This window comes from Scomber japonicus, chromosome 9 (assembly GCF_027409825.1).
Source record: "Scomber japonicus isolate fScoJap1 chromosome 9, fScoJap1.pri, whole genome shotgun sequence".
Lineage (NCBI taxonomy): Eukaryota > Metazoa > Chordata > Actinopteri > Scombriformes > Scombridae > Scomber > Scomber japonicus.
This window is the reverse complement of record NC_070586.1, coordinates 35508139-35535445: the sequence shown is the minus strand read 5'-3', so window position 1 is coordinate 35535445 and position 27307 is coordinate 35508139. Positions and strand designations below refer to the sequence as shown.

Sequence of the window (27307 nt, the reverse complement as noted above, 5' to 3'; positions counted from 1 at the left end):
TGCCACGTGAGCGACGCATGAATGGCATGACTGAAGAGAAGTAGGAGCGACCCTTGTTAATGATGTCAATGACTGAGATTATCAGAGTGTATAAGAATGGATTAACTAGACTATTCATGTCTCCATAGAACTGCGGCAGCTATTATGGGGTAGATTTCGAAGAGGCGGAGGAAGCGACCTGGCAATTTCTGGGGGCCATTCTGATGCTAACCATCTACTGTTGTAGAAACCCCCAAAATCAGCAGAAGGAGCGGCATCAGTGTAGCTGGATGTCAAGGGAGTTGGTCAGTTGATCATCGTAACAGAAGGAGTTAACGTTCCAGTTAGAGAGGAGGTGGAGCCACAAGCGAACCTCGGCGAGACATGATTGGTTCAGTGAGAAGGAAGACAGAAGCGACGGGACTGAAGATGCAATAGACAGCAGGTGGCTCTAAGAGGCGTCGATAATGAAATAGTTATGGTGACGAAATAGGACAACATATATATTACTTTGAACGTGTGACAGGGGTATTGATAATGAAATTGTAGAAGTGATGAGATAGGACGAAGTGTAGGTTACGTTGAACGTAAGAAAGGGGCGTTGATTATGTAATGGTCAAAGTGACGAGAGAGAACGACAGGTAGTTTATGTTAAACGTATGAAAGGGGGTGGTCTCAGCTGGCCATTTGGCGGAGAACGATGCATGGTTCTGTCTGATGAAGTTGCAGGAGTAGCACTTGGGGGCAATGACATCCTGGTGTCACTGCCCGGGAGAAATGACCTGGAAGGATCAGTGTAGTAAAATATGGGTTATCCTGGTACCTCAATGATGAGAAAGCGGGGCGCTGGAATCCCGGTGGCGGATGTTTCAGTTGAAGCAGAGTGCTGGCAGCTCTCGTTCAGACCTAACAGCTTCCACCTTGTTCACTCTAGCTTTCGAGTTTCATGTGGAGGCAGTCTTAGTCAAGCTTTCATGGTCATCCCAGTAACAGATCTTACTTCCCGCATAATTGCATAAACAAAACTTGAACAAATGCTAGGATTACTACTCTAAGAGCGAACTCACCACGGATCACGAACTGCCGATCAACCCGTCCGACTCGACTGAAGATTCACAGGAAACCGGTTCTCCTCTCGTCACCCAGCAGCAGACCGCAGCCGAGCATCCCGGCGGAGCCGCTGCGCACATGCCGGGACGCATGCCGAGGACAAAAAAACAGGGAAGCAACAGACAAAGCCACTGGAGCAGCAGCTTCAACTCTCCCCTCCTCAGCTGCTTCAACAGTCCAAATAATTCTCCACCACACCAAACTCGCACTCTCTGTCCGGCCGCCATTACATCCACAAACGGACCCCAACATCAGCGACCGAACTGCCAATGGTTCCTGCATAGGATGCATTCCCTATCAACCTCAGCCACATTAAACTACATTAAGTCACATTAATCTCTTTGTTCAGAATATTTTTCAATGTTTAAAAATATTAAAAGCAGTTGAAATTCACACCAACAATTGATGTGTTCTTGGGCAAGATACTTAACCCAAAATTGTTTCCGATGGCTGCACCAGAAGTGCAATGACCCTGAGGTAACAAAATGTCTGCTTCATGCTTGCATTAAATAGAAAAATGTGAAATACTCTTTTCTTTGGAAGTATTACACAGTTTTTGCGGTGAGAAATAAACTGTTTAGCGCACAAAACGTACAGCACATAAAGTGCATGACAAGCAAAAAAATACTCCATTGCTCAATAATCTTTGAGTTCAGTTGAAAAGTATTGACTCAGACAGTATTGTACAATTGTTTGCTTAAAGCACTGCTTTGTTTTAACGGTTTGACATACAGAAAAACGACACTCTGCAGAAACAGGAGTAGCACTGAAGCTGCAGAACGTTGGGACATTGAAGGTGAGTCACAACAATCGGTGCAGACAGTAAATGTGTATGTGGTCATGGGTATGGGTGAGATGTGTTTGGGTTCGTATGTGTGTATAATAGTGTTATGTGTACATATTTTATATTTTTTATGCTGTAGTTGGATTGCTCAAATGGAGTTTCACGAGCAAGGAACACATCACCAACGAGATACGTTTTAACAGATTTATTGACAGAATTTGAATGAATTGTGTATTCTTGATGCGGAGTGATTCTTGATACGGTGATTCTTGATGTGGTGTGGGGAGGTCGGATGAAGGATCCACCGCTGCGCCCGGGCAGTGACGAACCCCTAGGAACCTGTGAGAGAGGAGAGAAGAACAGAAGAGAGGGCAGGGGGGAGGAAACTCGAAAGCGAGAGTGAACGAGGGGGTAGCTGTTAGGTCTGTTTATATAGGAGCCGGAAGGGGTGTAATTGGTGTGTGTTCCCACTCCTGAAATTGCACTTATCAAGCTTCAATTCATTGTCTACTTACAATGACAAAAGTCTATCAGAAAGTCTGTTAAAAAATCTATCTATCTATCTATCTATCTATCTATCTATCTATCTATCTAAACTCTCTTGCCATACCAACACATGCTGTACATTGAGCACAGTTTACAGAGGTTGATTGTAACAGCAATCCATGGCAGTGGTTTTGAGCGAGTGAGTCATTGAGCAGTACGATTAACGACATTAAAAAAAGAAAACATCTCCCGTCAAACGATACCTGCAATCGATGCTAAACACTCTGAAGTGTGGCTACACTGGAGCGCCCTGGTGGTCGAGTGATTCAAGTGCATGCATGCCACATAATCATAGTGTCCGTGGCCAGGGACCTATGCAGCAGGTCATTCCACTCTCTCTCTCCTGTTTCCTGTCGGCCTCTCTGCCAGCTAGGCACAAAAAAGCCCCCCCCCCCAAAAAAAAAATAAATAAAGTGTGGCTACACTACACACCTGTTATGCCGGTAAAGGCAAGTGCACAGAATATGGATCGAATGAAGCACTCAATTGGTATCAGTATCACTTTAAGGGTATTTGGATTGGTACTGGTATCGTTGTTTTTTAAACGATACCCAGCTCTAGTAAGTGTACACTTGACATAATTGCACCTCCTCATCCCGGCTTGAAAAACTTGCAGTGGATTAAGCCAGGATGCACTGATGAGACTACTGGAGTCCAAGCAATGCTATGCTACAGTACATTAGCTGAAACTGTAGATTTTACACAAAACTTTCCCCCTTCGTTTTACAGTATTTGAAGTATGAAATTATGTATTTTTGCCTTTACATTTGATGGATCGAAAGTGCTTTCCTGAAGGCAACAACTCATATTCTAAAAATAAAGTGAGAAGAGCCATCCAGGATTCTGCCTGCCTGTTTGACAACACTGCTTTCATATAGGGACTGCAAAGGCCACATTGGGTTTATTCCCATCACTTTGAAGGCGGTTTTTGTAATATTCAGTTGTCTGGTCTTATTCTGAACAGTAAGAAATCCAAACCAGACAGCCATACCATATCTGATAATGCTTTCTGTCACCGCCTGATAGAAAGTTAGAATTATTTCTTTTCGGACACCAAACAATTGGAGTCGTTGAAGTAAGTGGAGTATTAGCATATGGAGCATAGACAATCCACATGAACATTCCAATTAAACTTATTATCATAATACCCAAATATTTGAAGGAAGGCACTTGCACAAATACATTATTATCATTCACGAACACAGGGTCATGGTCTGTAACTTCCCTGGGTTCAAGGATAATTAGGGCCCAAGCACTACAGTGCGAAGGCCCTATTGTAATTGTACCGATTATTATTATTCTCGTTCTGTCAAAACGAACGCCTTTCAGACCCGGCGAAAAATTTGATATTTTATGGTCCGCCAAAATGGCCGTCGCAAAATGGCTCAATAGCACCCCCTATTGAATATAAAAACGTGAAAGATTGACGTACATGAACGAAATTTGGTATATATGTGTATCATGTTCAGACGCACAAAAAAGTCTGGGGGGCCCATGACGTCACTCCAACAGGAAGTCGGCCATTTTGAAAAATATGTGCGATTTTGGCGATTTCCACGCCTCATACTTTAACGAACTTGTCCTAGGGATTTAATCCGACCGACTTCAAATTCACTCAGAAACATCTTGAGACATTGGAGATGAAAAGTTATCAAAAACTTTCTGATTAGGGATCCGGTTTGGCCGTGGCGGCGCCGACAATTTCCTTCACCATTAGATCCTTCGCCATGAAATTTCAAACCCTCATAACTTGACTCCACATGGTCTGAGCTTTTCCAAATTTAATATGCTTGTTCAGTGTCCCGGTCTGAACACATGTACAGTCTCATATTTAGTGACAGTCATAGCGCCACCTACTGGCAACAGGAAGTCACTTGCTTCAGTCTTTCACTGATTACTCCCATAATCTTAAGTATTTATACCTGAAATTAACTCAGCTGAGACATAAGACCTTGGCGATGCTACATTCTGCAACTCATGACCCATCATCAAATACCGTTGCCATGACAACACATTCAACGCCATGAAAATACGATTACAGTTTTCAGGGGCAAAGGATGCCTCCACGGTAACGAACTCAACACACACGTCTGGAGTGGGTTCATTTAACATCCTATATACTTCAATGGGATGGACGTGACTAAATGGCTCAATAGCGCACCCTTAAATATTTCAAAATTGAACCTCAGCCTTCCCGATTGACATAGAAGAATGAAATTCGGTAGGTTTATGTATCATCTCCAGACGCACAAAATTTGTTATTTGGACCCATACCCAAAGTCCAACAGGAAGTCGGCCATCTTGGGAAAAATTCTATATCTTAGTGAGTTTTTTGGTCATCTCCAGGCCTCATATTTGAACAAACTAGTCCTAGAGATTCCATCCCATCCACTTCAAATTCACACACAATCATCTTGAGACATTGGAGATGACAAGTTATCAAAAGCTTTTTTATGACTTCTTCCTGTTGGGCGTGGCTGTGCAAACAATTTCGATGCTTCGCCATAAAGCGGGAAGTCCTTATAACTCCTACAGACATTGTCCCACCTACACCAAATTGATCACACATGTAGAGGGTCCCGCCCTGAACACATCTATGCATCAATACTGCTTCATATACACAGCGCCACCTACTGGACACAGGAAGTCAGCCTCATATGACAAACATTATCCTATTTACATGAAATTTACAGGATGTGTTCTCCACATCAGACACTGCAACATGACATGTAATTGGTGGGTGATCTCTAGCGCCACCTAGTGGACACATGCAATGTGCCTTAGCCCCATCACACAATGTTCATTACGAGCCCGGGGAAAGACGTCTACGTGCCCGCTGTGTCTGCCGTGTAACTGCAGCATGCACCGGCATGCGCGTACGGGGCGGTGCGTGGGGGAGCTTTGGCCCGATCATCGCTGCTTGCAGCTTTAATTTCTTTTGTCTTTTTGGTATCAAGCAATATATAGTGCCTGTCATACCAGTCCTTGAAGGCAGTGATTTCCTTGAGATACACAGAGATGCAATCACTGGCTTTCTAGCTAGCTTAAAATGATGGTGTCATCAGAATATTTGATAATGTAATTATTGGGCTGTCTAGTGTACAAAATAAATAATAAAGGGAGCAGACACAACCTTGGGTCATACCAGTACTGCACTTTTTTAGCACAGAAAGGGAGCCGTTTACTTTCATTTGTTGAGTCCTATTTGTTAAGAAGGAATAGAGACATTTAATGATGAAGGAGTTAACCTTAATGGCAATCAGCTTCTGGACCAACAGATGAGGTTGTATCGTATTGTAACCTTGCCTGTAGGTGAACTGGAAGGGATTAAGATGAGGAGCAACTTCTGACTTAAGCAAGTTCACAATTTCATGAACAAAAATCATAGTTGACAGATGGACAAGAGATCTTAAGTGCAGGTATAATAGACTTTTTCCACAGATCTGGCACAGTATGAGTGTCTAAAGACAACTGAAAGATTGGACACCAAATCAGGACAATGTAAGATGTAGTAAGTATTTTATTTGATATTATTTGATTTACTTGGTATTTGGTAATACTGTACGGGGGTTGCAGGGATGGCCTACAATAGCGTGCAGGTTTTCTTTGGGCTTGCTCCAGGCTTCTCACTAGTGGTGTTGTCTGCTCCATCTATGCCGGAGAAAATGACAGTAAATACAGGTAAGAGGTGCCAGCATGAAACCTGCACTAGATAAGAATACAATACATAGAAATAGCAGCTGACTGAAATTGATTGCAATCGAAAAGTCACTGTATGGACCCAGGAGTGACGAAGTCACTGAGTGATGAAGATACTCATTTGATCAGCTGTCCCAGTTATCTCATTGGCCATTGCACTGGAGCCCTGAGCACAGCTCACTTTCAGCAGAATTAAGACTGAGTTGCTGTACTACTAATATGTAACTGTAAAGGACATTTTAATGTTGTCACAGTGCAGCTCAGTTGAATAGTTTTCATTTTGTATTTAGATGTTTATGAATAGATTTTTAAAATATATATAAGCACATCATTATGTATGTGAAACGTTCATATTAAAAGTAATTAGCAACTACAAGCTGTCAAATAAAAGTTATGTATACTTATAGTATAAAATGTCATCAAATGGAAGTAATCAAGTATTTCAAAACTACTGGTCTTGATGCATCTTAAACATTTTTAAAACTAATGTTTCTTGTTTTCCCTTTGGAGTTGCACACATGTAAAGTTGCAGCCTTGGGTTGTTATGTATTTATTCTTCTGTGCAGACAATAAATTATGTAAAACTTGTTTTTTTGTATCTATGTTACCTTTTGGGTGGACGTTTTTATTAAAGTATCCTGGCATGTTCATGTTACCAGCTGGACGGTACTGCCCGACAACAAAGACCTTATTGCCATCAGTGGCCAGACCCACGCCCAGTTCAGTGCTTTCTGCCCATACCACCTGAGTAAAATGACCTGCAGGAAGAAACACAGCAATACAGTGTTATCAAAGTGTGGTGCTGTGTTTCTAAAAAACATATTTTCTATTAAAGGTGCAGTGTGTAGAATTGTATGGCATCTACTGAAACAGAGTTGGCAGAAATGGAATATAAAATATCATAAGTATATTTTAATCAGTGTATATCACCTGAAAAATAGATTTGTTCTGTCTTCATTACCTTAGAATGAGTCCTTTATAACTACATAGTTTTTTTTGCAAATTTCATTGCCACTGTAGGTTCTTATACACACCTGAAAGGAAAGGGTCAGGGGAGGTGTATTCAGTTGGTTGTAATCTGCAGCATCACCACTAGATGCCACTAAATGCATTAGGACTTGTCTATGTGTCAGATCTATTGGAAAACATCCCATCATAATATTGTACAGCTACTTTTGAAAATTATAAAACTAACCTTTGATTATAATTAGTCCTCAACAAATTAGTGCAGAGCAACACACTTGTACCTGCACTTTATAAATATAAATATGAAGCAATACATTTTTACTAACTACATATTTCAATCACATATTTTAACCTATCTCTATTCATGGAATGTGTACAGAACTCATGTGTTTTTTTAAAATTTAATTTAATTAATTAATTTTTATTTAATTTTTACCAGTATTGCCACTGAATCCAGGGCTGCCCCAGTTGTAATCTTTGATCTCACTGTACCATGAATCCACAGCTTCTTTCCCTTAAACATGACAGAGTGGAAAATAGACATTAATAGCAAATTATAAACATAAACAATATGAGTTGCAAACATTAGCCACCATAAACTACAGGTTATAGCAGAACAAGCTACCCCCCCTGAAAGTGTACTGACATTCAAAAGTGTGTGATTTCTTGCTTATTCAACTTTTCATTTTCAAAAGAAGAACATTTATATTATTTTTGCAAAAGTTACTTATTCTCACTTTGAAAAACATTGTAATTTTGAAGGGCTAGCAGGTGAACAAATGAACTAACCAGTGATCAACTTTAAATGAATGCGATTAGATTTGATAGAAGAATGAATTGATTAAAGGATGGAAAACCGTCAAGTTGTGTGTATCACCCACCTGTCAGGTTAAGGGGTGCAGAGCTCCACATATTATAGACATTCTCTCCATCTTTCGTGTCACTGTGCCCCATGGAGCTAATGCTAAGCAGGTGATCTGCCCACTTCTGAGCTGCAGCATTCAGCTCGTCATTATAGGTCAACGGCTTTGCGTTGTGCTGTGCCCTGTAGGCATTGTGGGTTTCCAGGAACTCCTTCCTAAAGCTTGCACCTGTAGAAAAAAAGACATAATAAATCGATGATGAAGTATGTTATGCAATTACAAATCACTGAAATGATGATACCTTTGTGTTCTTACAGTACAAAAAACAGTGTACTAACCTGCCATTGTGTTAGCTGTGCTTGTGGCTATGAAGGCTGAAATCAAATGAGAATACAGAGTAATTTCATCATGCTGAAGGCGTATCCACCGGAAGTAAAGACAATTACTCTGCTGTGACTACAGTAAGGTTCAGCACTTACATGGTTCAGAGTGTTTTCCTTAAGTCTGTCTGAATGACCTGCACAGATACAGTTCCTTTAGCTGTCTGAAAGCTGGTATTTTTTTGGACCTGAAGTTCCCTCCCCATTTTCATAAGAAGGAGGAGACAGACACCCAGCCCTTCCCTTTAATTATTTCACTTAGCCTCCTATCCTTTTTGAAATAACTCAAAGTTTTGTTTGCAGGATCTTCCCACATTCTGCAGATGCAAATCCAAATAATATTTGCCTGTTTCATCAAGGACTCCCCAGAAACCTAACAAGATGACTAGCGGTTATATGATGAGAGCTGGGCAGGGCTATAGAAGGACATCAACCCATCAGCAGGACGATTATCTGTTCCTTTGTGTGAGGAGGAACAGGAGGAGCACTGCTAGAGCCCTACAAAATGACTTCAAGCAGGCTACTGTCCAAACAGACCGTGCAGCTCGATTGACCATTTGACAGAGAACACCAAAATTGGCAGGTTTGCCATGGGAGCCCCGTTCTCCTCACAGATGACAGCAGATTCACACTGAGCACATGTGACAGGTGTGAAAGAGTGCGGACATGCTGTGGTGAACGTTATGCTGCCTGTAACATCATCCTGCATGACCGGTTTGGCGGTGGGTCAGTGAGGCATATCCTTGGAGGGTCGCACAGACCACATAGACCTCTGTGTCGCACAGACCTCCATGTCATTGCCAACAGTAACCTGACTGCTGTTAGATACCGGGATGCAATCCTCAGAGGGATTGTCAGACCTTACACTCGTGCAGTGGGCCCTGTGTTCCTCCTGGTGCAGGACAATGCCCTGTCTCATGTGGCCAGTGTGTGTAGGCAGTTCCTGGATGACGAAGGCATTGATACCATTGATTTAGGACTGTCCAGTAGCTCACTAATGGTCAGGTCTGGGAGGAGATTCCCCGGGACACCATTTGCCCAGACGATTTCAGGAGTGCATACAGGCATGTGGGGGCCACACACACAAGAGTGTCACCTTATGAATTGGCATGATGAAATTCACACAAGCTTGATCAGCTCTGATTTCAGTTTTCTGCTTTTATTTTCGGTGTGATTTTGAATCAAGTGTGTGATTTAAGTGTTCCCTTAATTGTTTTGAGCAGTGTATTTCCACATTTCTTTTTAATTAAGTAGTTTAAAAAACACATCAGATTATATACATCAATGGTAAATTTACACTGAATAAAAACTAACTATAAGCTTTTATAGTGAATCTGTGTAAGCTCATAGATAGCTGTTTTTTGTGCATGTTGTGCGTTTTAAAATCATCAGTGCCACAATGATGTACAAGCTCTACATTGCACCTCAGTTAATTAAAATCATTCTGAATCAGGACAACTTAAGATGTAGTAAGCATTTTATTTGATGTTTTTCTTTTACAGCATGGAGTATTTAGTAATGGGCTAGTTGGTAATAGTGTATGGGGGCTGCAGAGATGGTCTATGTTTTCTACAATAGTGTGCAGGTTTTCTTTGGTCTTGCTCAAGTCTTTTCTGCTCCATCGACTTCTCTGCCAGGTGTAAATTGCTCGGCCTCTATGCTGAAAAAAAAGACAAATACAGGTAAGATGTGCCATCATGAAACCTGCACTAGATAAGAATAAAATACATAGAAATAGCAGCTCAATGTATGTATTTATTCTTCTGAGCAGACATAAATTATGTAAAACTTGGTTCTTTGTATCTATGTTACCTTTTGGGTGGACGTTTTTCTCAAAGTATCCTGGCATGTTCATGTTACCAGCTGGACGGTACTGCCCGACAACAAAGACCTTTTTGCCATCAGTGGCCAGACCCACGCCCAGTTCAGTGCTTTCTGCCCATACCACCTGAGTAAAATGACCTGCAGGAAGAAACACAGCAATACAGTGTTATCAAAGTGTGGTGCTGTGTTTCTAAAAAACATATTTTCTATTAAAGGTGCAGTGTGTAGAATTGTATGGCATCTACTGAAACAGAGTTGGCAGAAATGGAATATAAAATATCATAAGTATATTTTAATCAGTGTATATCACCTGAAAATTAGATTTGTTCTGTCTTCATTACCTTAGAATGAGTCCTTTATGACTACATAGTTCTTTGCAAATTTCATTGCCACTGTAGGTTCTCATACACACTTGAAAGGAAAGGGTCAGGGGAGGTGTATTCAGTTGGTTGTAATCTTCAGCAAAATCCCATCATAATATTGTACAACTACTTTTGAAATTCATAAAACTAACTTTGATTATAACTAGTACACACAACACTAGTACTAGTATAACTAGTACACACAACACACTTGTACCTTCACTTCATAAATATAAATATGAAGCGATACATTTTTACTAACTACATATTTCAATACAATATTTTAATCTATCTCTATTTGTGGCACGTGTATGGAACTCATCTTTTTCCTTACCAGTATTGCTAGCAAATCCAGGTCTGCCCCAGTTGTAATCCTTTATCTCATTGTACCATGATTCCACAGCTTCTTTCCCTTAAACATGACAGAGTGGAAAATAGGCATTAATATCAAATCATGAACACAAACAATATGAGTTTGTAAACTTTAGCCTCCATGAACTACAGGTTGTAGCAGCACAAGCTAGGCTGCAAAACCTCTCAGTGTACAAAAGTGTGTTTTATTGCTTATTCAACTTTTCATTTTTAAAAGAAGAATATTTATGTTATTCTTGCAACACTTCTTGTCACTTATTCTCACTTTATGAGATGTATTGTAATTTTGAAAGGCTAACAGGTGGACAAATAAATCAACCAGCCATCAACTTGGAATGAATGTGATTAGATTTGTAGAAAACTGTCAGGTTGTGTGTATCACCCACCTGTCAGGTTAAGGGGTGCAGAGCTCCACATATTATAGACATTCTCTCCATCTTTCGTGTCACTGTGCCCCATGGAGCTGATGCTAAGCAGGTGATCTGCCCACTTCTGAGCTGCAGAATTCAGCTCGTCATTATAGGTCAGCGGCTTTGCGTTGTGCTGTGCCCTGTAGGCATTGTGGGTTTCCAGGAACTCCTTCTTAAAGCTTGCATCTGTAGATAAAAAGACATTATAAATTGATGAGCTTTTAGTGCTTAGAGGAAATACGTTGTGCTATAAAAATCCCATAATTTTTGATACTTTGTGTTCTTACAGTGCAATAAACAGTGTACTAACCTGCCATTGTGTTTGCTGTGCTTGTGGTTATGAAGGCTGAAATGAAATATATACAGTTGAAAAGAATCAACAAAAACACAATCAATCAATCTATCCTTATTTATATCGAGCCAAATCACAACAAAAGTAATCTCAATGCACTTTACATATAGAGCAGGTCTGAACCATACTCCTTTCTATTCTTTCACCTGCAGTACAGACAATTACTCTCCTCTGACTACAGTAATGTGCAGCACTTACCTGGTTCAGAGTTTTTTCCTGAAGTCTGTCTGAATGACCTGCAAAGATACAGTTCCTTTAGCTGTCTGAAAGCTTGTATTTATTTGGACCTGAAGCTCCCTCCTCATTTTCATAGGAAGGAGGAGACAGTCATCCAGCCCTTGCCTGTAATTATGTTACTCGGCCACCTTTCTGAGATAACTCACGGAACACATGTTTTTTGCAGGATATTCACACATTCTACAAATGCAGATTCCCCAGAAACATAGGAAGGAATATCCAGATGCAGACTAAAATACTGTTTTTACACATGGAAATGAAATCAAGCAGGTGATAATACATACTTGTATTTTTGGTTTCTTGGTAATTGTTTTGGTTTTGTACATATAACTGTGTTAATTCACAGATAATAATTAGGTTTATTGTGTATTGTTCAGCCTGGGTCACCACCCTCTAAGACAGACATACCTTTATACAAAGAAAACATGTAAACACCGGGCAGAGGCATGTTGTCGTTTTAACAAACGGAGACTGAAATTAAACGCAGGCAAATAGACGACTTCAAAAGCACCTGGTTCTCATTAGCTTGCTATAAAAACTGCACTCCTATAGGTCCTATAATGCATGCTTATGTTTACCACAAATCTAGCAAATATTGCACTAATCACAGTACCAGGATGAATTGCTCCTTTCACAACTCTACTGTGAAATGTCACCCGCTGTCAACCCGCTCACTGAATGTAGTCCATGGGCCAGACCAGATGCCGGTAGATAATACTTTTGTATGATAACGCTTCCTGAGTCACAGCTATAATACAGTTATCGGCTGTTGAAGTTAACTTCCCCCTTGGAAATGCATTTTAGACATTGGTTCATATCTTTGTTTAGGCTCTTGTTCAGAATATTTTTCAATGTTTAAAAATATTAAAAGCAGGTGAAATTCACACCAACAATTGATGTGTTCTTGGGCAAGATACTTAACCCTAAATTGTTTCCGATGGCTGCACCAGAAGTGCAATGAGCCTGAGGTAACAAAATGTCTGCTTCAAGCTTGCATTAAATAGAAAAATGTGAAATACCCTTTTCTTTGGAAGTATTACACAGTTTTTGCGGTGAGAAATAAACTGTGCAGCGCACAAAACGTACAGCACATAAAGTGCACGACAAGCAAAAAAATACTCCATTGCTCAATAATCTTTGAGTTCAGTTGAAAACTACTGACTCAGACAGTATTGTACAATTGTTTGCTTAAAGCACTGCTTTGTTTTAACGGTTTGACATACAGAAAAACGACACTCTGCAGAAACAGGAGTAGACCTGAAGCTGCAGAACGTTGGGACATTGAAGGTGAGTCACAACAATCGGTGCAGACAGTAAATGTGTATGTGGTCATGGGTATGGGTGAGATGTGTTTGGGTTCGTATGTGTATATAATAGTGTTATGTGTACATATTTTATATCTTTATGCTGCAGTTGGATTGCTCAAATGGAGTTTCACGAGCAAGGAACACATCACCAACGAGATACGTTTTAACAGATTTATTGACAGAATTTGAATGAATTGTGTATTCTTGATGCGGAGTGATTCTTGATACGGTGATTCTTGATACGGTGATTCTTGATGTGGTGTGGGGAGGTCGGATGAAGGATCCACCGCTGCGCCTGGGCAGTGACGAACCCCTAGGAACCTGTGAGAGAGGAGAGAACAGAAGAGAGGGCAGGGGGGAGGGAAACTCGAAAGCGAGAGTGAACGAGGGGGTAGCTGTTAGGTCTGTTTGTATAGGAGCTGGAAGGGGTGTAATTGGTGTGTGTTCCCACTCCTGAAATTGCGCTTATCAAGCTTCGATTCAACAGCAAGGAACACATCACCAACGAGATACGTTTTAATAGATTTATTGACATAATTTGAATGAATTGTGTATTCTTGATGCAGAGTGATTCTTGATACGGTGATTCTTGATGTGGTGTGGGGAGGTGGGATGAAGGATTCGCCACTGCGCCCGGGCAGTGACGAACCCCCAAAAAGCTCCAATTATTTGAGACGTGCTTTCTTATTCTTTCTGAATTTCTGGAACATAAAATGAGAGAGAGAGTCAGCGATGGTATTATGGTGGCCTGGGACATGGGCAGCATGGAATATATATTGGTTAGTGACGGAGTGCCACGTGAGCGACGCATGAATGGCATGACTGAAGAGAAGTAGGAGCGACCCTTGTTAATGATGTCAATGACTGAGATTATCAGAGTGTATAAGAATGGATTAACTAGACTATTCATGTCTCCATAGAACTGCGGCAGCTATTATGGGGTAGATTTCGAAGAGGCGGAGGAAGCGACCTGGCAATTTCTGGGGGCCATTCTGATGCTAACCATCTACTGTTGTAGAAACCCCCAAAATCAGCAGAAGGAGCGGCATCAGTGTAGCTGGATGTCAAGGGAGTTGGTCAGTTGATCATCGTAACAGAAGGAGTTAACGTTCCAGTTAGAGAGGAGGTGGAGCCACAAGCGAACCTCGGCGAGACATGATTGGTTCAGTGAGAAGGAAGACAGAAGCGACGGGACTGAAGATGCAATAGACAGCAGGTGGCTCTAAGAGGCGTCGATAATGAAATAGTTATGGTGACGAAATAGGACAACATATATATTACTTTGAACGTGTGACAGGGGTATTGATAATGAAATTGTAGAAGTGATGAGATAGGACGAAGTGTAGGTTACGTTGAACGTAAGAAAGGGGCGTTGATTATGTAATGGTCAAAGTGACGAGAGAGAACGACAGGTAGTTTATGTTAAACGTATGAAAGGGGGTGGTCTCAGCTGGCCATTTGGCGGAGAACGATGCATGGTTCTGTCTGATGAAGTTGCAGGAGTAGCACTTGGGGGCAATGACATCCTGGTGTCACTGCCCGGGAGAAATGACCTGGAAGGATCAGTGTAGTAAAATATGGGTTATCCTGGTACCTCAATGATGAGAAAGCGGGGCGCTGGAATCCCGGTGGCGGATGTTTCAGTTGAAGCAGAGTGCTGGCAGCTCTCGTTCAGACCTAACAGCTTCCACCTTGTTCACTCTAGCTTTCGAGTTTCATGTGGAGGCAGTCTTAGTCAAGCTTTCATGGTCATCCCAGTAACAGATCTTACTTCCCGCATAATTGCATAAACAAAACTTGAACAAATGCTAGGATTACTACTCTAAGAGCGAACTCACCACGGATCACGAACTGCCGATCAACCCGTCCGACTCGACTGAAGATTCACAGGAAACCGGTTCTCCTCTCGTCACCCAGCAGCAGACCGCAGCCGAGCATCCCGGCGGAGCCGCTGCGCACATGCCGGGACGCATGCCGAGGACAAAAAAACAGGGAAGCAACAGACAAAGCCACTGGAGCAGCAGCTTCAACTCTCCCCTCCTCAGCTGCTTCAACAGTCCAAATAATTCTCCACCACACCAAACTCGCACTCTCTGTCCGGCCGCCATTACATCCACAAACGGACCCCAACATCAGCGACCGAACTGCCAATGGTTCCTGCATAGGATGCATTCCCTATCAACCTCAGCCACATTAAACTACATTAAGTCACATTAATCTCTTTGTTCAGAATATTTTTCAATGTTTAAAAATATTAAAAGCAGTTGAAATTCACACCAACAATTGATGTGTTCTTGGGCAAGATACTTAACCCAAAATTGTTTCCGATGGCTGCACCAGAAGTGCAATGACCCTGAGGTAACAAAATGTCTGCTTCATGCTTGCATTAAATAGAAAAATGTGAAATACTCTTTTCTTTGGAAGTATTACACAGTTTTTGCGGTGAGAAATAAACTGTTTAGCGCACAAAACGTACAGCACATAAAGTGCATGACAAGCAAAAAAATACTCCATTGCTCAATAATCTTTGAGTTCAGTTGAAAAGTATTGACTCAGACAGTATTGTACAATTGTTTGCTTAAAGCACTGCTTTGTTTTAACGGTTTGACATACAGAAGAACGACACTCTGCAGAAACAGGAGTAGCACTGAAGCTGCAGAACGTTGGGACATTGAAGGTGAGTCACAACAATCGGTGCAGACAGTAAATGTGTATGTGGTCATGGGTATGGGTGAGATGTGTTTGGGTTCGTATGTGTGTATAATAGTGTTATGTGTACATATTTTATATTTTTTATGCTGTAGTTGGATTGCTCAAATGGAGTTTCACGAGCAAGGAACACATCACCAACGAGATACGTTTTAACAGATTTATTGACAGAATTTGAATGAATTGTGTATTCTTGATGCGGAGTGATTCTTGATACGGTGATTCTTGATGTGGTGTGGGGAGGTCGGATGAAGGATCCACCGCTGCGCCCGGGCAGTGACGAACCCCTAGGAACCTGTGAGAGAGGAGAGAAGAACAGAAGAGAGGGCAGGGGGGAGGAAACTCGAAAGCGAGAGTGAACGAGGGGGTAGCTGTTAGGTCTGTTTATATAGGAGCCGGAAGGGGTGTAATTGGTGTGTGTTCCCACTCCTGAAATTGCACTTATCAAGCTTCAATTCATTGTCTACTTACAATGACAAAAGTCTATCAGAAAGTCTGTTAAAAAATCTATCTATCTATCTATCTATCTATCTATCTATCTAAACTCTCTTGCCATACCAACACATGCTGTACATTGAGCACAGTTTACAGAGGTTGATTGTAACAGCAATCCATGGCAGTGGTTTTGAGCGAGTGAGTCATTGAGCAGTACGATTAACGACATTAAAAAAAGAAAACATCTCCCGTCAAACGATACCTGCAATCGATGCTAAACACTCTGAAGTGTGGCTACACTGGAGCGCCCTGGTGGTCGAGTGATTCAAGTGCATGCATGCCACATAATCATAGTGTCCGTGGCCAGGGACCTATGCAGCAGGTCATTCCACTCTCTCTCTCCTGTTTCCTGTCGGCCTCTCTGCCAGCTAGGCACAAAAAAGCCCCCCCCCCCAAAAAAAAAATAAATAAAGTGTGGCTACACTACACACCTGTTATGCCGGTAAAGGCAAGTGCACAGAATATGGATCGAATGAAGCACTCAATTGGTATCAGTATCACTTTAAGGGTATTTGGATTGGTACTGGTATCGTTGTTTTTTAAACGATACCCAGCTCTAGTAAGTGTACACTTGACATAATTGCACCTCCTCATCCCGGCTTGAAAAACTTGCAGTGGATTAAGCCAGGATGCACTGATGAGACTACTGGAGTCCAAGCAATGCTATGCTACAGTACATTAGCTGAAACTGTAGATTTTACACAAAACTTTCCCCCTTCGTTTTACAGTATTTGAAGTATGAAATTATGTATTTTTGCCTTTACATTTGATGGATCGAAAGTGCTTTCCTGAAGGCAACAACTCATATTCTAAAAATAAAGTGAGAAGAGCCATCCAGGATTCTGCCTGCCTGTTTGACAACACTGCTTTCATATAGGGACTGCAAAGGCCACATTGGGTTTATTCCCATCACTTTGAAGGCGGTTTTTGTAATATTCAGTTGTCTGGTCTTATTCTGAACAGTAAGAAATCCAAACCAGACAGCCATACCATATCTGATAATGCTTTCTGTCACCGCCTGATAGAAAGTTAGAATTATTTCTTTTCGGACACCAAACAATTGGAGTCGTTGAAGTAAGTGGAGTATTAGCATATGGAGCATAGACAATCCACATGAACATTCCAATTAAACTTATTATCATAATACCCAAATATTTGAAGGAAGGCACTTGCACAAATACATTATTATCATTCACGAACACAGGGTCATGGTCTGTAACTTCCCTGGGTTCAAGGATAATTAGGGCCCAAGCACTACAGTGCGAAGGCCCTATTGTAATTGTACCGATTATTATTATTCTCGTTCTGTCAAAACGAACGCCTTTCAGACCCGGCGAAAAATTTGATATTTTATGGTTCGCCAAAATGGCCGTCGCAAAATGGCTCAATAGCACCCCCTATTGAATATAAAAACGTGAAAGATTGACGTACATGAACGAAATTTGGTATATATGTGTATCATGTTCAGACGCACAAAAAAGTCTGGGGGGCCCATGACGTCACTCCAACAGGAAGTCGGCCATTTTGAAAAATATGTGCGATTTTGGCGATTTCCACGCCTCATACTTTAACGAACTTGTCCTAGGGATTTAATCCGACCGACTTCAAATTCACTCAGAAACATCTTGAGACATTGGAGATGAAAAGTTATCAAAAACTTTCTGATTAGGGATCCGGTTTGGCCGTGGCGGCGCCGACAATTTCCTTCACCATTAGATCCTTCGCCATGAAATTTCAAACCCTCATAACTTGACTCCACATGGTCTGAGCTTTTCCAAATTTAATATGCTTGTTCAGTGTCCCGGTCTGAACACATGTACAGTCTCATATTTAGTGACAGTCATAGCGCCACCTACTGGCAACAGGAAGTCACTTGCTTCAGTCTTTCACTGATTACTCCCATAATCTTAAGTATTTATACCTGAAATTAACTCAGCTGAGACATAAGACCTTGGCGATGCTACATTCTGCAACTCATGACCCATCATCAAATACCGTTGCCATGACAACACATTCAACGCCATGAAAATACGATTACAGTTTTCAGGGGCAAAGGATGCCTCCACGGTAACGAACTCAACACACACGTCTGGAGTGGGTTCATTTAACATCCTATATACTTCAATGGGATGGACGTGACTAAATGGCTCAATAGCGCACCCTTAAATATTTCAAAATTGAACCTCAGCCTTCCCGATTGACATAGAAGAATGAAATTCGGTAGGTTTATGTATCATCTCCAGACGCACAAAATTTGTTATTTGGACCCATACCCAAAGTCCAACAGGAAGCCGGCCATCTTGGGAAAAATTCTATATCTTAGTGAGTTTTTTGGTCATCTCCAGGCCTCATATTTGAACAAACTAGTCCTAGAGATTCCATCCCATCCACTTCAAATTCACACACAATCATCTTGAGACATTGGAGATGACAAGTTATCAAAAGCTTTTTTATGACTTCTTCCTGTTGGGCGTGGCTGTGCAAACAATTTCGATGCTTCGCCATAAAGCGGGAAGTCCTTATAACTCCTACAGACATTGTCCCACCTACACCAAATTGATCACACATGTAGAGGGTCCCGCCCTGAACACATCTATGCATCAATACTGCTTCATATACACAGCGCCACCTACTGGACACAGGAAGTCAGCCTCATATGACAAACATTATCCTATTTACATGAAATTTACAGGATGTGTTCTCCACATCAGACACTGCAACATGACATGTAATTGGTGGGTGATCTCTAGCGCCACCTAGTGGACACATGCAATGTGCCTTAGCCCCATCACACAATGTTCATTACGAGCCCGGGGAAAGACGTCTACGTGCCCGCTGTGTCTGCCGTGTAACTGCAGCATGCACCGGCATGCGCGTACGGGGCGGTGCGTGGGGGAGCTTGGGCCCGATCATCGCTGCTTGCAGCTTTAATTTCTTTTGTCTTTTTGGTATCAAGCAATATATAGTGCCTGTCATACCAGTCCTTGAAGGCAGTGATTTCCTTGAGATACACAGAGATGCAATCACTGGCTTTCTAGCTAGCTTAAAATTATGGTGTCATCAGAATATTTGATAATGTAATTATTGGGCTGTCTAGTGTACAAAATAAATAATAAAGGGAGCAGACACAACCTTGGGTCATACCAGTACTGCACTTTTTTAGCACAGAAAGGGAGCCGTTTACTTTCATTTGTTGAGTCCTATTTGTTAAGAAGGAATAGAGACATTTAATGATGAAGGAGTTAACCTTAATGGCAATCAGCTTCTGGACCAACAGATGAGGTTGTATCGTATTGTAACCTTGCCTGTAGGTGAACTGGAAGGGATTAAGATGAGGAGCAACTTCTGACTTAAGCAAGTTCACAATTTCATGAACAAAAATCATAGTTGACAGATGGACAAGAGATCTTAAGTGCAGGTATAATAGACTTTTTCCACAGATCTGGCACAGTATGAGTGTCTAAAGACAACTGAAAGATTGGACACCAAATCAGGACAATGTAAGATGTAGTAAGTATTTTATTTGATATTATTTGATTTACTTGGTATTTGGTAATACTGTACGGGGGTTGCAGGGATGGCCTACAATAGCGTGCAGGTTTTCTTTGGGCTTGCTCCAGGCTTCTCACTAGTGGTGTTGTCTGCTCCATCTATGCCGGAGAAAATGACAGTAAATACAGGTAAGAGGTGCCAGCATGAAACCTGCACTAGATAAGAATACAATACATAGAAATAGCAGCTGACTGAAATTGATTGCAATCGAAAAGTGACTGTATGGACCCAGGAGTGACGAAGTCACTGAGTGATGAAGATACTCATTTGATCAGCTGTCCCAGTTATCTCATTGGCCATTGCACTGGAGCCCTGAGCACAGCTCACTTTCAGCAGAATTAAGACTGAGTTGCTGTACTACTAATATGTAACTGTAAAGGACATTTTAATGTTGTCACAGTGCAGCTCAGTTGAATAGTTTTCATTTTGTATTTAGATGTTTATGAATAGATTTTTAAAATATATATAAGCACATCATTATGTATGTGAAACGTTCATATTAAAAGTAATTAGCAACTACAAGCTGTCAAATAAAAGTTATGTATACTTATAGTATAAAATGTCATCAAATGGAAGTAATCAAGTATTTCAAAACTACTGGTCTTGATGCATCTTAAACATTTTTAAAACTAATGTTTCTTGTTTTCCCTTTGGAGTTGCACACATGTAAAGTTGCAGCCTTGGGTTGTTATGTATTTATTCTTCTGTGCAGACAATAAATTATGTAAAACTTGTTTTTTTGTATCTATGTTACCTTTTGGGTGGACGTTTTTATTAAAGTATCCTGGCATGTTCATGTTACCAGCTGGACGGTACTGCCCGACAACAAAGACCTTATTGCCATCAGTGGCCAGACCCACGCCCAGTTCAGTGCTTTCTGCCCATACCACCTGAGTAAAATGACCTGCAGGAAGAAACACAGCAATACAGTGTTATCAAAGTGTGGTGCTGTGTTTCTAAAAAACATATTTTCTATTAAAGGTGCAGTGTGTAGAATTGTATGGCATCTACTGAAACAGAGTTGGCAGAAATGGAATATAAAATATCATAAGTATATTTTAATCAGTGTATATCACCTGAAAAATAGATTTGTTCTGTCTTCATTACCTTAGAATGAGTCCTTTATAACTACATAGTTTTTTTTTGCAAATTTCATTGCCACTGTAGGTTCTTATACACACCTGAAAGGAAAGGGTCAGGGGAGGTGTATTCAGTTGGTTGTAATCTGCAGCATCACCACTAGATGCCACTAAATGCATTAGGACTTGTCTATGTGTCAGATCTATTGGAAAACATCCCATCATAATATTGTACAGCTACTTTTGAAAATTATAAAACTAACCTTTGATTATAATTAGTCCTCAACAAATTAGTGCAGAGCAACACACTTGTACCTGCACTTTATAAATATAAATATGAAGCAATACATTTTTACTAACTACATATTTCAATCACATATTTTAACCTATCTCTATTCATGGAATGTGTACAGAACTCATGTGTTTTTTTAAAATTTAATTTAATTAATTAATTTTTATTTAATTTTTACCAGTATTGCCACTGAATCCAGGGCTGCCCCAGTTGTAATCTTTGATCTCACTGTACCATGAATCCACAGCTTCTTTCCCTTAAACATGACAGAGTGGAAAATAGACATTAATAGCAAATTATAAACATAAACAATATGAGTTGCAAACATTAGCCACCATAAACTACAGGTTATAGCAGAACAAGCTAGCCCCCCCTGAAAGTGTACTGACATTCAAAAGTGTGTGATTTCTTGCTTATTCAACTTTTCATTTTCAAAAGAAGAACATTTATATTATTTTTGCAAAAGTTACTTATTCTCACTTTGAAAAACATTGTAATTTTGAAGGGCTAGCAGGTGAACAAATGAACTAACCAGTGATCAACTTTAAATGAATGCGATTAGATTTGATAGAAGAATGAATTGATTAAAGGATGGAAAACCGTCAAGTTGTGTGTATCACCCACCTGTCAGGTTAAGGGGTGCAGAGCTCCACATATTATAGACATTCTCTCCATCTTTCGTGTCACTGTGCCCCATGGAGCTAATGCTAAGCAGGTGATCTGCCCACTTCTGAGCTGCAGCATTCAGCTCGTCATTATAGGTCAACGGCTTTGCGTTGTGCTGTGCCCTGTAGGCATTGTGGGTTTCCAGGAACTCCTTCCTAAAGCTTGCACCTGTAGAAAAAAAGACATAATAAATCGATGATGAAGTATGTTATGCAATTACAAATCACTGAAATGATGATACCTTTGTGTTCTTACAGTACAAAAAACAGTGTACTAACCTGCCATTGTGTTAGCTGTGCTTGTGGCTATGAAGGCTGAAATCAAATGAGAATACAGAGTAATTTCATCATGCTGAAGGCGTATCCACCGGAAGTAAAGACAATTACTCTGCTGTGACTACAGTAAGGTTCAGCACTTACATGGTTCAGAGTGTTTTCCTTAAGTCTGTCTGAATGACCTGCACAGATACAGTTCCTTTAGCTGTCTGAAAGCTGGTATTTTTTTGGACCTGAAGTTCCCTCCCCATTTTCATAAGAAGGAGGAGACAGACACCCAGCCCTTCCCTTTAATTATTTCACTTAGCCTCCTATCCTTTTTGAAATAACTCAAAGTTTTGTTTGCAGGATCTTCCCACATTCTGCAGATGCAAATCCAAATAATATTTGCCTGTTTCATCAAGGACTCCCCAGAAACCTAACAAGATGACTAGCGGTTATATGATGAGAGCTGGGCAGGGCTATAGAAGGACATCAACCCATCAGCAGGACGATTATCTGTTCCTTTGTGTGAGGAGGAACAGGAGGAGCACTGCTAGAGCCCTACAAAATGACTTCAAGCAGGCTACTGTCCAAACAGACCGTGCAGCTCGATTGACCATTTGACAGAGAACACCAAAATTGGCAGGTTTGCCATGGGAGCCCCGTTCTCCTCACAGATGACAGCAGATTCACACTGAGCACATGTGACAGGTGTGAAAGAGTGCGGACATGCTGTGGTGAACGTTATGCTGCCTGTAACATCATCCAGCATGACCGGTTTGGCGGTGGGTCAGTGAGGCATATCCTTGGAGGGTCGCACAGACCACATAGACCTCTGTGTCGCACAGACCTCCATGTCATTGCCAACAGTAACCTGACTGCTGTTAGATACCGGGATGCAATCCTCAGAGGGATTGTCAGACCTTACACTCGTGCAGTGGGCCCTGTGTTCCTCCTGGTGCAGGACAATGCCCTGTCTCATGTGGCCAGTGTGTGTAGGCAGTTCCTGGATGACGAAGGCATTGATACCATTGATTTAGGACTGTCCAGTAGCTCACTAATGGTCAGGTCTGGGAGGAGATTCCCCGGGACACCATTTGCCCAGACGATTTCAGGAGTGCATACAGGCATGTGGGGGCCACACACACAAGAGTGTCACCTTATGAATTGGCATGATGAAATTCACACAAGCTTGATCAGCTCTGATTTCAGTTTTCTGCTTTTATTTTCGGTGTGATTTTGAATCAAGTGTGTGATTTAAGTGTTCCCTTAATTGTTTTGAGCAGTGTATTTCCACATTTCTTTTTAATTAAGTAGTTTAAAAAACACATCAGATTATATACATCAATGGTAAATTTACACTGAATAAAAACTAACTATAAGCTTTTATAGTGAATCTGTGTAAGCTCATAGATAGCTGTTTTTTGTGCATGTTGTGCGTTTTAAAATCATCAGTGCCACAATGATGTACAAGCTCTACATTGCACCTCAGTTAATTAAAATCATTCTGAATCAGGACAACTTAAGATGTAGTAAGCATTTTATTTGATGTTTTTCTTTTACAGCATGGAGTATTTAGTAATGGGCTAGTTGGTAATAGTGTATGGGGGCTGCAGAGATGGTCTATGTTTTCTACAATAGTGTGCAGGTTTTCTTTGGTCTTGCTCAAGTCTTTTCTGCTCCATCGACTTCTCTGCCAGGTGTAAATTGCTCGGCCTCTATGCTGAAAAAAAAGACAAATACAGGTAAGATGTGCCATCATGAAACCTGCACTAGATAAGAATAAAATACATAGAAATAGCAGCTCAATGTATGTATTTATTCTTCTGAGCAGACATAAATTATGTAAAACTCTTTACATTATGTAAAACTCTTCTTTGTATCTATGTTACCTTTTGGGTGGACGTTTTTCTCAAAGTATCCTGGCATGTTCATGTTACCAGCTGGACGGTACTGCCCGACAACAAAGACCTTTTTGCCATCAGTGGCCAGACCCACGCCCAGTTCAGTGCTTTCTGCCCATACCACCTGAGTAAAATGACCTGCAGGAAGAAACACAGCAATACAGTGTTATCAAAGTGTGGTGCTGTGTTTCTAAAAAACATATTTTCTATTAAAGGTGCAGTGTGTAGAATTGTATGGCATCTACTGAAACAGAGTTGGCAGAAATGGAATATAAAATATCATAAGTATATTTTAATCAGTGTATATCACCTGAAAATTAGATTTGTTCTGTCTTCATTACCTTAGAATGAGTCCTTTATGACTACATAGTTCTTTGCAAATTTCATTGCCACTGTAGGTTCTCATACACACTTGAAAGGAAAGGGTCAGGGGAGGTGTATTCAGTTGGTTGTAATCTTCAGCAAAATCCCATCATAATATTGTACAACTACTTTTGAAATTCATAAAACTAACTTTGATTATAACTAGTACACACAACACTAGTACTAGTATAACTAGTACACACAACACACTTGTACCTTCACTTCATAAATATAAATATGAAGCGATACATTTTTACTAACTACATATTTCAATACAATATTTTAATCTATCTCTATTTGTGGCACGTGTATGGAACTCATCTTTTTCCTTACCAGTATTGCTAGCAAATCCAGGTCTGCCCCAGTTGTAATCCTTTATCTCATTGTACCATGATTCCACAGCTTCTTTCCCTTAAACATGACAGAGTGGAAAATAGGCATTAATATCAAATCATGAACACAAACAATATGAGTTTGTAAACTTTAGCCTCCATGAACTACAGGTTGTAGCAGCACAAGCTAGGCTGCAAAACCTCTCAGTGTACAAAGGTGTGTTTTATTGCTTATTCAACTTTTCATTTTTAAAAGAAGAATATTTATGTTATTCTTGCAACACTTCTTGTCACTTATTCTCACTTTATGAGATGTATTGTAATTTTGAAAGGCTAACAGGTGGACAAATAAATCAACCAGCCATCAACTTGGAATGAATGTGATTAGATTTGTAGAAAACTGTCAGGTTGTGTGTATCACCCACCTGTCAGGTTAAGAGGTGTAGAGCTCCACATATTATAGACATTCTCTCCATCTTTCGTGTTACTGTGCCCAAGAGAGTTGATGCTAAGCAGGTGATCTGCCCACTTCTGAGCTGCAGCATTCAGCTCGTCATTATAGGTCAATGGCTTTGTGCTGTGCTGTGCTCTGTAGGCATTGTGCGTTTCCAGGAACTCCTTCTTAAAGCTTGCATCTGTAGATAAAAAGACATTATAAATTGATGAGCTTTTAGTCCTTAGAGGAAATACGTTGTGCTATAAAAATCCCGTAATTTTTGATACTTTGTGTTCTTACAGTGCAATAAACAGTGTACTAACCTGCCATTGTGTTTGCTGTGCTTGTGGTTATGAAGGCTGAAATGAAATATATACAGTTGAAAAGAACAAAAACACAATCAATCAATCTATCCTTATTTATATCGAGCCAAATCACAACAAAAGTAATCTCAACGCTCTTTACATATAGAGCAGGTCTGAACCACACTCCTTTCTATTCTTTCACCTGCAGTACAGACAATTACTCTCCTCTGACTACAGTAATGTGCAGCACTTACCTGGTTCAGAGTTTTTTCCTGAAGTCTGTCTGAATGACCTGCAAAGATACAGTTCCTTTAGCTGTCTGAAAGCTGGTATTTATTTGGACCTGAAGCTCCCTCCTCATTTTCATAGGAAGGAGGAGACAGTCATCCAGCCCTTGCCTGTAATTATGTTACTCGGCCACCTTTCAGAGATAACTCATGGAACGCATGTTTTTTGCAGGATATTCACACATTCTACAAATGCAGATTCCCCAGAAACATAAGAAGGAATATCCAGATGCAGACTAAAATACTGTTTTTACATATGGCAATGAAATCAAGCAGGTGATGATACATACTTGTATTTCTGGTTTCTTGGTAATTGTTTTGGTTTTGTACATATAACTGTGTTAATTCACATATAATAACCAGGTTTATTGTGTATTGTTCAGCCTGGGTCACCACCCTCTAAGACAGACATACCTTTATACAAAGCATGTAACATGTTAACACCGGGTAGAGGCATGTTGTCGTTTTAACAAACGGAGACTGAAATTAAACGCAGGCAAATAGACGACTTCAAAAGCACCTGGTTCTCATTAGCTTGCTATAAAAACTGCACTCCTATAGGCCCTATAATGCATGCTTATGTTTACCACAAATCTAGCAAATATTGCACTAATCACAGTACCAGGATGAATTGCTCCTTTCACAACTCTACTGTGAAATGTCACTCGCTCACTGAATGTAGTCCATGGGCCAGACCAGATGTCGGTAGATAATACTTTTGTATGATAACGCTTCCTGAGTCACAGCTATAATACAGTTATCAGCTGTTGAAGTTAACTTCCCCCTTGGAAAAAATGGTTTCTTGATGTCACAGGACTAAAAGAAAGTAATTGATTTAGTTGAAAATTGTGGAAAAACGTGTGAGAATAAACGTATGATGAGCTCCAGTGATCACTGTACTTGTCATAAAGATTCACAAAAGGGCTTAAATGAAAGTGTCTCCTTTAAAATGATACTAAACACAATATTTTTAAACATTGAAAAATATTCTGAACATGAGCCTAAACAAAAATATGTACCAATGTCTAAAATGCATTTTTTCCAAGGGGGAAGTTATCTTCAACAGCTGATAACTGTATTATAGCTGTGAATCAGAAAGGGTTATCATACAAAAATATTATCTACAGGATAATGGATGCTTTCAAAAAATTATAAGTAACCTTTGCCACCTTGTATGGTACCGACAAGTAAAATTTTGGTTGTGGTTGTGGTTTTCATTGCAGATGTTACACAGCATCAAGAAATGGAGCTTCCTCATTCACAATTTGAGACTTCTTGATTAGTACATTGGATGGCTATGTAATGACATAAAATAAAACAGGGAAAAAATGAACTGACTTACCTTATCCGACAACATGCTGTATTTGCCAATATGCAAATTCTGTATGTCTGATCAAGCCCACACTTGGAGGATGCCTTAGTGGGGAGTGCAGGGTCCA

The 27307-nt window shown here is 40.5% G+C and overlaps 1 protein-coding gene across 1 annotated transcript; it reads right to left on the bottom strand.

Annotated features, from left to right (window-relative positions):
• Nucleotides 1-1092: 1092 nt before the first annotated feature.
• LOC128364991 (uncharacterized) lies at nucleotides 1093-25606 on the bottom strand. The gene is made up of 23 exons (XM_053325608.1): nucleotides 25600-25606; nucleotides 25266-25475; nucleotides 24842-24919; nucleotides 24113-24283; nucleotides 23165-23247; nucleotides 22842-22935; nucleotides 22263-22298; nucleotides 21943-22152; nucleotides 21497-21574; nucleotides 20702-20851; nucleotides 19982-20045; nucleotides 15087-15142; nucleotides 11272-11481; nucleotides 10848-10925; nucleotides 10117-10289; nucleotides 9115-9270; nucleotides 8865-8958; nucleotides 8286-8321; nucleotides 7966-8175; nucleotides 7521-7598; nucleotides 6727-6876; nucleotides 6007-6070; nucleotides 1093-1159 (listed from the first exon to the last, which is right to left on the bottom strand). The coding sequence occupies exons 1-23, from the start codon at nucleotides 25604-25606 to the stop codon at nucleotides 1093-1095; spliced, it is 2553 nt and encodes an 850-aa protein (XP_053181583.1).
• Nucleotides 25607-27307: the final 1701 nt, after the last annotated feature.